Here is a 13,978-nt window from a genome sequence, read left to right as displayed (position 1 = left end):
TGAACAAGCCATTCACATGGCATCCACCTCTTGTCGATTATATTATCCACCTATGATTGACGAATCATTAACGCAATGGGTTGTATTACAAATAATTTTCTGATCATTTTCTTTCGCCTCTGGAGAAAAGCCAGATTTTAGGTAAAAAAAGGAATTTCTGTGTTTTCTTTTTTACTATCATTGAACTTGGCCTTCAAGATAGAGAGTTTTTAAAAATTACTTAAGGTAAAAAGGCATTGATTTAGTACATGTGTAATATTAGTATATGTGTAGAATTTTTTTTTTTCATTTATAGAGTTTTCGAGAACAAGAGGTTTGACTATATTGTATTTGTATTATATTATTGATGGTGTTTTTAAGAAAAGTTATATTATTCAAATGTAAAAAGATTTCTGTAAAAACATGCACAGAGAAAGTATAAAATCATAGGTTTTTTTTATTGTTTAAAACAAAACTCCATACAGAGACAAACATCATATTCATGACTTGTTTTTTTTTTTCACCTTTTTTTAATTTGGCATGATCAAGCTTCAAAGCTTCAAGTCATTCTATTTCATCACCAATGAAAATAGCTGCCAGACATAGGCCTGTGTCTGACACAGCTATTTTGTCGGTTCTATGCGACCGTCCCATAGAAACTTCAGTCACAGAGCCACAAACAAGGCTCTCTTTGACTTTCCTTTGAACTTCAGTTTGATGGTGAATTAACTTATTGGTGCTGTTTGAAATTTTTCTTTAAAAGTTGTCTTAATTGATACAATTATTCCTAGAAATTCAGTAACTCATGCTATTGTTATCAGATTCACACTTTTAGCAAACATAATGCAGTAGACACCATTTACTAGAATCATGAATAATGTTATCATTTCTGTATTTATATCACTTTTTCAAACTATGGGATGAGCCAGTATCATGACTTGGGAAAAAAAAATTAGTTTTCAAGATTTTTTGATTTACATTATCAATTTTTTTTGTGCTCATTTCGAATCTTTATTTTTTCTTTCACAAGTTATTGTTATGAACCTAGAAGACTATGTCCCTCCCCCCCCCGCGTTTATTTGCAAATTACAAACATTTCTGTACTCTGTTCACCATGTCCTGTTCAGGTCATAGTAACTACTATAATCTATTTACCTAGAACACTGCTTTTCGCAATAAATTTCCTATAGCGGAAGCTAATGCAAAGGTTTAGTTTTCCAACCATAAGACGAGACTTGGCTACATTGTGTTAGATAATTTTATTTAATTCTTTCACTTTGGCATATCCTTCTAGAAAAGACTAGAATTGTCTGAAGGGATGTGGCCAAGTCCCATCTCGTACTTGGATTACTATAAAAAAATTTCTTCCGTTTGTGATCAGTTTCTTTCAGTTGACCTCAGATTAATAGTTACTCAGCTGAAAGACTACTTTCTCAAAGGATCGATGGAACATACTGTGAATTAAGAAAACTATCATAATTTGTGATGCACAATTAGACAGTTCCATTCTGCCTCACAATGACTGAATAATAATAATAATGCAGGATTTTAGCTTAAAGGAGAAATATCCCAAAAAATGAAAACGCCCTCCTCCTCTGCATGATTGAACATTTTTCAGCCAGTCATGGTGGGAAGGAAAAACTGAGTTGACCTATTTTCGTATGTCCTGTTTCACCTAACAGGCTTTATGGTGGTCATATTTTTGGTTTTTTTTCCAGATATAGTTATCAGAAACTCTGAGTCACGGTTTGATCACATTAAGCGATGAGCACTGCATAAGAAAACATTTAAAACTGTGCTTTTGTTTTTACATTCTGATTTATGTACTTAAAAGTTTTGTTCAATGTATCAATTTTTCAGGTGATAAAATCAGAGCGACCTGATGGTGTCCTTTTGACATTTGGGGGCCAGACTGCTCTGAACTGTGGTGTAGAGCTAGAAAGGAAAGGTATTCTTGAGCAGTACAATGTAAAGGTTTTGGGAACGCCCATCCGAACAATTGTTCATACAGAAGATAGGAAATTATTTAATGAACAGGTGGCTGAAGTTGGCGAGAAAGTTGTTCCAAATGCTGCAGTTTATTCTGTAGATGAGGTAAACATGAATTTTTTTAAAGTATTGATATAAATTCATGTAAGAAATTTTTTGAGAAAACTAAGTACATTTATGTTAAAATAAAAAAATGTTATCAAAATTAATTGAATAGTTCGAGACATGAAATCAGTTTGAAAAATGCTTCAGCCAAAAACTCAAAAATAAATTTGTCAGGCATTGTTATTATTCATGCATTTTTTTTTATGGATGTTTATCCTTATTACCTTTGCATAATCAAATCTTACCTATTGTTAAATAAAATCCAGTGAGACTTTTATATTTTCCTCCCGTTTAAAGTTAGTGAATGGCTAAAATTAAGCTTGTCATAAATTATATGACAAGCCCTGCTCCATATTCATTCTTCTAATATTTTCTCATCTATATCATTTGTATTTTGTATAATAAACATAAAGCACCTATACCAAGGTCATATCATCAATGATAATGCTATGTGATTCAAATCAAATTTCTTGGTCAAAGTATTTAAGTATGATGTGAATAAGACCGGGATTACACTACAAAAGTTTTGTAAACGTGCATTTATAAAACTTGAAAAATACAACCTGTGGCGCTGCTTGTCTTGTGCAATTTTTATATTTTTATTATGTTTTTTACGCCACTCACTAGCTAGGTATTATCTAGTGTCGTCTTGTATTGGAGTTCAGTCTGGCTCCAACTGTCGACCGAACATGTTGTAAAAATCTCTCTTCTATTTCTTCTATTAAATAACTTAAGAAAGAAAAGGAGTCATGACTCAGTATGTTTCCAAAAGAACGAGACATCCACCAGCACTAGCATCACCACAAACCAATAAATAGATTGATTGCATTTGCCCAAATGTAATCGATCAGCTTATTGGTTGTATTTTTCAAGTTTTATAAAAGCACTTTTACAAAAATTTTACAGTGTAATCCCATCATAAGTCAAGAACTGGTTTCTGATTCGAAATCCAACATAATTCAAGCTGAAACTTATTTAGGGACACGCACACGCACGCACGCAGAGAGAGAGAGAGAGAGAGATTTCTAAATTGTTCTGAAAATTTTGAGTTATACATACCCTTACATAACCAATGAATTTCACAGGGTTCTTAAATGTTCTGTGTTTGAGTTATTTTTTCTTTGATTTTTATTACAGGCTGTAGAAGCAGCAGAAAAACTTGGATACCCTGTGCTTGTTAGAAGTGCTTTTGCCCTCGGAGGATTGGGTTCGGGATTCGCACATTCTGAAGAAGAGCTGAGGGCACTCGTAACTCATGCTCTGGCTAGGTCTTCCCAGGTTCTACTTGACAAGTCTCTGAAAGGATGGAAAGAAGTCGAGTATGAAGTGATGCGAGACGCATATGACAACTGCATTACAGTAAGTTTACAAATTTCGCTTTTAGTAATCATATCCATTTTAATTATTCAATTTTTTTCCTCTGCTGAATGTTTTCTAACCACTAAAACCATCTTTCGATGTTTTATCCTAGAAGTTAAGTTTATTGCAGTTTGGATTTTTAGAACTAAGAAATTTTCAAATGCATTTTAGAATTTTATTGAAAACATTTCTAATGCAATTATGAAACTTTCATTCGGTGCTCAATTTTGATTGTGTTATTTTCCAGGTTTGCAATATGGAAAATATTGACCCTCTCGGTATACACACAGGTGAATCTATTGTGGTAGCACCCAGCCAGACGCTTACCAATAAGGAGTACAACACATTGAGAAGCACAGCTATCAAGTTCATCAGGCATTTGGGCATTGTTGGAGAATGCAATATACAATATGCATTGAACCCAGAGAACCAAGAGGTGAGATATTGATCATATTTCTTGCCGTACATATTCCTCTGCAAAATTTATAATGAATTGATACATGCAGGTTGATGATCATCCAAAGCCTTATATATCCATTATACTCTTGCTCCAGAGGTATACATATGCATATTCATTTTCAACGGTTTTAATGATTTTTTTTTTCAGGTTAAGACCTGAGGTACACATGTGTACCAAACTCAAATGGTCCTGGTAAAGATATCAACCCAAATTAATTGATTTTTTTTTCTTTTTAATGGACATTTTGACACAATAGACAGAAATAAATCAAAAAATTGTTTTTTAATCAGTTTTGGCTCAGTTATGAAGAGGTTAATAGATTGTGGGCTTCATTTTTGATAATTTTTCTTTCAATAATTAGATCCTCTTGTATACACAAGAGATATGCATGATCTATGCAGCAAATTTGTTAGTGTTAGTAGACATCCATGCCCAAGCTGGGATTCGAACCCAGAACTGCACAGTCAATCTAGCTCCCTAACCACTCAACAGCCAGGTGGCTAGGTGAAAACGAAATCTCCAATTAAGTGTTCTATAATTCTTTTAAACTTTTCAGAACCTCTGTTTCTTTTTTAACCTAAGTGTTTACCAAGCATTAAATAAATATTTTGTTTTTGCAGTACTATATTGTGGAAGTAAACGCAAGATTATCCAGGAGTTCAGCATTAGCTAGTAAAGCAACGGGATATCCACTTGCTTATTTTGCTGCAAAGCTTGCTCTAGGAAGATCACTGTTAGAACTTCGCAATTCAGTCACTGGAACAACTGCCTGCTTTGAACCCAGTCTTGATTATTGTGTTGTTAAAATCCCTCGATGGGACTTGGGGAAATTTCCACATGTTAGCACAAAGGTAAGAACTCTTATTTCTGATGCAACTTCCACCATGGAATATAGCTTTGTGACCTTTAAATTATTGTGAAATTAATTTCAATTCAATAAAGTAAATAAAGTGAAGCCTTTATAATCTTTTTTAAATACAGATAGGCAGTTCAATGAAAAGTGTGGGTGAAGTTATGGCCATAGGCAGGCGATTTGAAGAAGCGTTTCAGAAAGCTTTAAGAATGGTTGATGAAAATGTCACTGGCTTTGATCCAGATGTAGAAACAGTGGATGAAGAAGTAAGCAAATTACTCAATACCAGCAACTGTTTCATATTCTTCAAAAAGTTTTTTTATGGCCCCGTCTACTTTAGCTTTAAATATTTTGGTGCATTAATTTGTGTATTCGTTAATTTTTGTGCCTTTTTTTAAAATTTCATTTCAGGACCTCAAATTTCCTACTGACAAACGAATCTTTGTTATTGCTGCAGCTTTTAAGAATAAATATTCAGTTGAAAAAGTTCATGAACTTACAAACATTGACCTATGGTTCCTTCATAAGCTGAAGAAGATCATCGATAACCATATACATTTAGAGAGCCTTAAAAATGAAGTATGAATTTTTTTTACTTTGTGTAAAATTGTCATTTCTTGGTTCTTAATTCTGCACAAGTATTTTACGTTATTTTATAAACTTCACATAATTGTGATCCATTACATTAAAGTAATATCTTATCATTGACATTCATCCGAGCTGGGCACGTGCTCTGCCATTAAGCGACAGAGGACTGGCATCTTTTTACCAGCATACATATGCTGAATGGGATCGTGCATGAAAAGCCTCTTAGCTCATCAGATAATAGCTCTTAATGACGATAGCAGTGAATGGCAAAATAAGAAGAGAAATGATGTACTCTGCTGTTTATATAAAGCAAATTTCATTTAGTGTACACATATGATCTAAGGGAAGAAAATACCTGTAGCTTAACACCTTTCCTGTCCTTTAAACCACATTTGGCTCACAGGGTTGTTTGGTTTAAACCAAGTGGTTTTTTTTTTAAAAACCAGTTTGGTTTTTTTCAAAAAATCAAATAAAAGTGGCCTAAATATAATTTTTTCCCATGAAAAATATCATATTAGTTTATTATTAGCCAAAAATTTTCATTCTTACCACATTTTATATTCTCGGATACATTCTGATGGTATATCTTTAAATGGCATAAGATGGTATAAGTGGTTTTTTTCAAAAAGTCTCATGAAAGTGACCTGAATATATATATTTTTTCATATGAAATATTTTAGTTATTTAAAGTTATATACAGAAGCCAAAATTTCTCATTCTTACCACATTTTCTAACCTTTGGCTACATTCTGATGCTCTATCTTTAGCAAATTCATGAATAAGGATTGCATCACACATCTGAATGTAGTGGTGTATTATCTCACAGGATTTCTTTTTCCCTTCACAAAGAAGCAGCAACAGTAGTGACACCATCATGCTAGGGGCAGGTGGTCCTATAATCCAATAAAAACACCAGCTGTCCCTAAAGGACAAAGACTAGTGTACTAGTAGTTACATTACCTCAGACATTTTAATTTTCTTTCCCATAAGTAGCATATCTCACACTGTATAGGCCTATCATCCAGCCTTAATATTCAACAGTTTTTTTTAATACTTTCATGGTTAAGCCCAGTTAATCAAGGTTCTACTGTACAGTAGTAACAGATTTAGGAAAAATAATCAGAGCTATAGAGTGATTATAATTACAGTTTTGATTCCAAAACTATACAATATATACAACTACTAGTCAGAATGAATTGAAAATTTGCATGGATACTCCTGAAGCAATGGAAATTTGGCAAAAGAAAAAAGTGCAAGTAATGCAATATGTGCAAGTAGATGATGCTGTACTTGGCCAGCAGTATAATCTATTTTGTGCAAGCACTTCCACAGCATCAGTGTGTGAATACAACAACTTCTATCAAGATGCACATTGCAATATCAGCAAAGCAGCTGCTGAAGACCCATTTTGACTACAACAGGATGCATCTTAATCCTTGCAACTTCTGGCTGTGGGGGGCACCTCAAAATGTTGTGATGAAATTGGTGAACAACAAGCTGGACAAACTCCAGCGCATCCCCTATATGTTAGAAGTTCCTCAGGAATATTAACGTGCAGGCGCGTTTGGTTTAATAAAGGCGAATTGCAAGCGCATCTACATCATGACCATGGTATACTCTGATCTGTTGTTGAACAAGAATTTTTGTGCTTTCACCTCATAGCCAGAACACGGTGGATAGCATATTTAACATTTCTTGAGTAAGTTGTAGTTATTTGTTCAATTACTTCACTTTTTGTGATGTTTCCATGAATTATGAAATCGTATAATGCTATAATTATCATTTTGCCATGACTGGCTATTGTTTCCATTCTGCAAGCAAATTTCCCATGTGTTTGATGATGTCATTAATTTTACATTTTAGTCTTTTTTCCCCCTTTACTTAATAAAATTATATTTCTTCAGGAATATTCATGTCAATTTTCAAGTCATTCTGGCAATCGTTCTTTTTTACAGTGTTTTGAAATCAGAACCTTAGTTATAATCAACCTGTATATTGTAAATCATCATTAATTAAACTGTATTATTTATGCTTCATTAAATACATTATATTCACCTAATTTTTATTATAGTTTTTGCAAAATAGCTTCCTAATTAAACATATTGAAAGTAACTGGACAAAACATCTTTATATTATATGATTAATAATAACATTAAAAGAATTTTCAAACACGAAGTAATCCATTGAGTTAAGCAAAAAATAATTAAATTGCAAAAGTTGGTTTTTGTTAAAATATAAGAAATATTTATTGATTAATTAAATATGGGAATAGTGTTAATTATATTAATAAACATTTTATTTTAATTAATTATTAGATGTTTGAATGATTTTTCAGAAATTTTATTTTTTTAATGTTAATACTATTTAAGACAAAAAAAAAACGGTTTAAACCAAAAAAACCGGTTTTTTTACCAACCCTGCAGTGTCATGTTCTGTAAGTAAAGCATGTGTGGTTCACAGGATAGGGAACATAGCACATGCCAATGTTAGAGCATATCTTATAGCAGTCTGTGAGTGGTTGGAGGTTCTATTTCCTGTAGAGGCGCATGAATTTTCTTTCAAAAATGCATGTTCATCTCTGCTTGCCATTCAGTCAGTCATACTTCACTTATAACTCTGGACGTGATAAACTTGAAGTTAATTTTTATAATGAAGTATTAAACTGAATCAGTTTGCTTTGCTCAATGAACTTTCATTGAATAGAAAAGTGATTTATTGGTTTCTGAGCACAAAGTGTGAAGAAATTTAACTTTATATTTTGAAATCTGTGCATTTTGTACTACTAGTAGTAAAAAATTAAGAAAGGTATATATATTATTTATGATATATTTGCATCTAAATTTAGTAATATAAACTAGCTTTGGTTTGCATCCTATACTAATGGCACAAAAAATCAAATTTTTATGTTTTTACCTCTGTACTGTTAATCAAAATGAAGAGTTATTTTGATAAAACCTTTTCAAGGACTTCCAGCACATGATGAAAAAAAACCACTGTGTGAATTGACTGTCAATAAAATATCTTTATGAATGTTTATCATTTAATACATCATATCCATAATTCGTTTTTAATGAATCGTCTTCATAATTTAAGTGTGTAGCTTTATTTTGTTGATAACTTTTATCTTATTGTGTCACGTCTCTATTTTCAGGTTAAAGAACATGAGATATCGGTTATTACAAGAGATGTCATGCTGAATGCGAAGCAGCTAGGATTCTCTGACAAGCATATTGCTGGTTGTGTTCAAAGGTTAGTATTAATTTTGTTTTCTCTATTGATTTAAATTACTATACAGCTCCATCAGATTATATGTAACCGATTCTATTATATTATAGTCAATCTTTTTCAACACGGGCTGTCTAATTGTTTAATCATTTTACTTAGAATTAGTCAAAACCATCATAGAATTGTGATTGAAAATTGTATGTTTTGAAAATTGTTTTTGTGATAATAATCAATGAAATTTGTTTCAAAGATATTTTAGAAACTTATTTTCTTTATTATCATTCAAGTTTGGATCACATAATCAGGAAGCATAGAGAGAATAGCCTTGGCATCACCCCATTCGTCAAACAGATTGATACTGTAGCTGCTGAATGGCCCGCAGAAATGAACTACTTATATCTGACCTATAATGGGGCTTCTCACGATGTACAGTTCCAGGGTGGTGCTGTTATGGTTCTAGGTTCTGGTGTGTATCGTATAGGAAGTTCTGTAGAGTTTGATTGGTGTGCTGTTAATTGTGTCAAGGAGTTACGTAAGGTATGCTAAATCTTTATCTTTTGTTAGAATGAACCAAGAAAATCTATGATTTAAGGTACACCTTTTTTATAATTATATATATATTATTTGTTGTCGAGAAAGAGAGTTTACATGCTAAATTTTTTTACTATTTTTTGTATCAGATGAATCGACAAACTATTATGGTGAATTACAATCCAGAAACAGTTAGTACTGATTATGATGTCTGTGATAGACTCTACTTTGATGAAATATCTTTTGAAGTAAGTAACATTTTTTTTCTCCCCCTCATCTCTTCATGACTGTAACTGGATTGAATACGATTTCATTCCTATGTAACAGCCATATGTTTTCCCTTGATGCTATGTCTATTTTGGATTATGAGTAGTTCAGTTTATGAGTGTTTCACAAGACGGGAGAGAAATTTTACACAAATTTTGACTCAATAAATGAGCGAATGGCTGATTTAAAAGATATATAGAAGATCTGGTAAATATAGACTTTAACCCATAATCTCTGGATGCAGTGCAGAAAGATAGCTGTTCTATTTCTAGATTTCGTGCGTGGAAAAATTACAGAAAAATATTGATAGCTAAACTTGTAGACGTAACGGAACTAAGCATTTGCAATGCATTACAATATGCACTAGGGTTCCCCCGATTAAGAAACAGAAATTTAGTTTTTGTGTAAAGCCTTGAATTCTGTGCCCTAATTGCTGATTTAAAATAATGATAGATGTTGTACAATATTATTTGTTGTAAATACCATTGGACTTGAAATTTTAATATGAAAAGTGGGAAAATCTAGAGTTTGCTCATTTTTACCAAATGTGTAAATTATTAAGCAACATTATGCAAGATATAAACACATCATAATAAGTGCATGCACCAATCACGTAAGAAACAACCTGGTCAATAGAATGTTTTCACTGATGCTTAACAACCCTTTGGTTTTACATCTAGTAAATCGAGACACCTGCACCATATTTGATACCGAGTTGCAACCAGGCATTTACTTTAGGCAGGAATCATCATAAATGACAGCACATTTTCTCTACAAGAAAATGCTAATCCATGAAGTTAATTCAAGGCTCAACGACCTGTCATGCAACATGAACGTGAATTTTTGGTGTTCATATTTCTTGTAGTTTGTTTATATTGTTTGTATGTTAGTTTATTCATTAACTAATAAGTTAAATTTGTGAGATTAGGTAAATTTTTTCGTTCTCAATGATTAACAAGATTTGTTTTAATTAATAAGCAGTGAGTCAATTTAAATAACAAAAATCTGATTTTTTAAAATGAAACACGATTTTCCATACCCTCGCAATCATTGGTATGGTCTTAAAAAAAATTACACATTTTGTTTCTTGCGATTGTGACTTATTATTATGACACATTTATGATTCAAAAAATGACTTCATTTTTTTTTTTAAATTTATTTATAGACTGTATTGGATATATATCATATGGAACAACCAGAGGGAATCATATTGAGCATGGGAGGGCAGTTGCCAAATAACATAGCCATGGACTTATGGCATAAAGTAAGTTAATCCACAACTTCAGTATAGCTTGTGATGCCATAATGATAATAGTTAACAATTCCATGTAGTTTTAATAAATTTCTTATATGTATATATATATATATATATATCACATTATTACTATACATTTAGGTTTGATAAGTTTTTGATTTTTGTGAAAAATTATCATTTCATTTAATGCTATTTACTTTATGAGCATTATATTTTGAATTGTTTAAGGCAAACATCTTGGGAACATCACCAGAACAAATAGACAGAGCGGAAAATCGTTTTAAGTTTTCAAGAATGTTGGATGAAATGGGAATATCTCAACCTAGGTGGAAAAAATTGGAGAATGTTGAAGTAAGCTTCGCCAGCGATGGCAACTGTTGTTGAGCATATACCAAAATTTCAGTAGAAGTTAGGGAATCTTAAAATAAGAGTAAAATTTCATTTATTCATGCTATTAGATAGTGGCAGTTAATTACAGTTTTACTTAATGTGTCCAATTCTTGATTTTTTTTCATCCTTTTTTAGAGTGCAAAGGAATTCTGTAAAGAAGTCGGCTATCCTTGCTTAGTTCGTCCATCATATGTTCTTAGTGGAGCTGCCATGAACGTTGCACACTCTGACCATGATCTAGAAACATACCTTGAAGAAGCCACAGCAGTCGGAACTACTGTAGTCATATCAAAATTTCTTCTAGATGCTAAAGTAATCAATCATAATGTTATTTTGAACTTTTTCTTCCAAATATCTGTCAGCATACTTATTTCCACGAATTAATTTTCTGAAGTTTAATTTTCCCCCTTCATAATGTCCATGATATAAAGTCTTTTGTTTTTGAAAACATGAACTGGTGCCATGATCTATTGAAAGTAAATACAATCACTAACATCTGCAATTTTCTTTCTAGCATTAAGATAAATTGGTTGTGAATCTTAATTTCTACTCTGTGAATGAAATTTTTGCAATCATGTTTGCAATCATGTTTGCAATCAAGTCAGGCAAATTTCCTTTTTATGTAGTCTAAAAATTAATTTCCTCATAATTCAAAATGAGAATGAAATTTTCCACTTATTATATTTGTCTGAAATTTATATATTTACAGGAAATAGATATTGATGCAGTTGCTGTAAAAGGTAAACTGATATGCATGGCTGTGTCTGAGCATGTTGAAAATGCTGGTGTCCATTCTGGAGATGCAACACTGGTTACTCCACCGCAGGATCTCAACAAAGAAACGCTTCAAAACATTGAATCCATTTGTCGTGACATTGGGAAAGCACTGGAAGTGAATGGCCCATATAACATACAGCTCATTGCAAAGGTTAGTTTTTTGCAGATTTATTATATTGGTATCGTATACTTTAGTGTTTCTTGCAGAAAAATTTGTCTCAATTAGGTAAGGCAAGCTGCTTATCATTTATTACTTATGATGAAAGTACAACTAATTAAAAAAGTATATCTGCTAATTTTTTATTTCTAAAGGCGAGTGTAGAATATTGAATGCATAATTCATAGTTTATAGCAAAATAAATATTGGCTTTTTATTTTCTAATTCAGGATAATCAGCTAAAGGTTATAGAATGCAACCTGAGAGTTTCTCGGTCCTTTCCTTTTGTATCAAAAACACTTGATTGTGATTTTGTTGCTTTAGCAACGCAGGCCATCATGGGAATGAAACCAGAATCAAATGGGTTGCTTACTGGTTGTGGACGAGTAGGAGTGAAGGTAAGCAAGCTATACAATGAGTTCATGAATCTAATATCCACATTCTTATTTTAATTTGGACATTTGTATAGTACTTTTTCATTTCATTCCACTACTGCTACCAATCCTTGACATTTTCTTGTATAAGCAATACAAAATCAATTCTACATCAACATTCTGACATTTTTGGAGTGGCAAAATAATTTTTTATTATTTACATACATAATGGCCGCTGTGGTGGTCGAGTGGTTATAGTGCCAGACTCGTGATGCGAGGATCCGGGTTCGAACCCCACAGTGGTGGTCGGCTGAAGTTGGTTTTGTGTGGTTCCCAACTTCAAGGCGCAAATGCGAGCCGATCTCCCCGTTAAAAAGTCTCGCCACAGAGAGCAACAGCCCTACAACAGTAAATCATTCAACCATAACACTTCACTCATAGTTAGTAAAACTGGGGGCAGATTACAGCACTACACATAACAAGCATTACACAGAAACAAACTTTACGTCAGGTTGCACTACACGTACACGCACATTCCCGCATGTACCGATTCGTTGGGGGGTTCCGCGGGGGGGAGGGTGCATGTGTGGTGTAGCAGTAGTAGGTAGGGGCTCGGGGATCCATGATGTTCTTAAGTCAGCCACCTCGTTGGGCAATTTGCCTGTTGTGACGTTGTATTTGTATTTGTATAAATGATGAATTCGATCTATTTTAACCACTAAAATGTGACTTAAAGGTATGATATTAACAGTAGAAGTATTTTTATGGTATGCATAGTTTCACCTTGTTTGCTCCTTTTCTTTACAGGTACCACAATTTTCTTTCTCGCGACTTGAAGGTGCAGAAGTAACTCTAGGAGTTGAAATGGCAAGCACAGGTGAAGTTGCATGTTTTGGTGAGAACAGATATGAAGCTTATCTCAAGGCATTGATTAGTACTGGATTCAGCATTCCAAGGAATTCCATACTCTTGTCCATTGGGCGGTCAAAGGTAGGTTCTGAAAAATTATACAAACGTACATTGGGGCATATTTTTTCTTGAATTACATTTTGTTTGTTCAGTGTCAGTCTATATTGCATCACAGACAGTCTCATCCTCCCCAATGGACACAATGGCTAACATTGACAATTTTTGATAGAGCCAGAGTCATGTATGGTTTGAAAGAAAGTGTCTTCGTTGCAACAAATCGTTCAAATTTGCAATGAATCAAAATATTGTAATTCTAAATTAAAGGCTTAGTAAAATAATGTTTTTTAAATAAATAATTTGAAAAAATTTAAATTTTTTTTCTTCTGAATGTTAGATTTGTTAAATTAAATTGCAACTTAGCAAGAGAGGAAAAATTGCAAAAGAAAATATAAATTAATTGAAAACTGGTAGGCTCATCACATTACAGAGAATATTTGATAAGCTATAGATTCATTATGCAAATTTTTCACTTCTGTGTTTTTATTGATTTTAGCACAAGGAAGAGTTGCTGCCTTATGTTAAAGATCTGTCGAAGATGTCTTTGAAATTATATGCCAGTATGGGAACTGCTGATTTTTACACAGAAAAGGGCATTCACGTAAGTGTTATATCACTCAACATCATGCTGTTTTGAATGCAAATGGAGAAATGTAAATTCTACACATACAAATAAAATGAGCTGGCATCCATATAATAAGAT

The 13,978-nt window shown here is 32.8% G+C and overlaps 1 protein-coding gene across 4 annotated transcripts in view; it reads left to right on the top strand.

The window, feature by feature from the left end:
- r (carbamoyl-phosphate synthetase 2, aspartate transcarbamylase, and dihydroorotase rudimentary) overlaps nt 1–13,978 on the top strand; it is a 64,411-nt gene that overhangs the window by 16,793 nt on the left and 33,640 nt on the right. For all 4 annotated transcript variants that reach the window (XM_089234879.1, XM_089234876.1, XM_089234878.1 and 1 more), the window contains exons 12-27: nt 1,840–2,073; nt 3,211–3,432; nt 3,680–3,868; nt 4,513–4,743; nt 4,874–5,011; nt 5,157–5,324; nt 8,485–8,582; nt 8,846–9,095; nt 9,239–9,337; nt 10,522–10,620; nt 10,840–10,962; nt 11,137–11,313; nt 11,711–11,929; nt 12,166–12,333; nt 13,117–13,299; nt 13,772–13,876. In XM_089234879.1, coding sequence (XP_089091005.1) covers nt 1,840–2,073; nt 3,211–3,432; nt 3,680–3,868; nt 4,513–4,743; nt 4,874–5,011; nt 5,157–5,324; nt 8,485–8,582; nt 8,846–9,095; nt 9,239–9,337; nt 10,522–10,620; nt 10,840–10,962; nt 11,137–11,313; nt 11,711–11,929; nt 12,166–12,333; nt 13,117–13,299; nt 13,772–13,876 — 2,703 coding nt within the window. The remainder of the gene's footprint in view (nt 1–1,839; nt 2,074–3,210; nt 3,433–3,679; nt 3,869–4,512; nt 4,744–4,873; nt 5,012–5,156; nt 5,325–8,484; nt 8,583–8,845; nt 9,096–9,238; nt 9,338–10,521; nt 10,621–10,839; nt 10,963–11,136; nt 11,314–11,710; nt 11,930–12,165; nt 12,334–13,116; nt 13,300–13,771; nt 13,877–13,978) is intronic.

Source organism: Pholcus phalangioides, unplaced genomic scaffold, assembly GCF_987345545.1.
Source record: "Pholcus phalangioides strain wild (caught in Gottingen) unplaced genomic scaffold, Ppha-v1.0 ptg000008l_1, whole genome shotgun sequence".
NCBI lineage: Eukaryota > Metazoa > Arthropoda > Arachnida > Araneae > Pholcidae > Pholcus > Pholcus phalangioides.
This window is presented reverse-complemented; position numbering and strand designations above follow the sequence as displayed.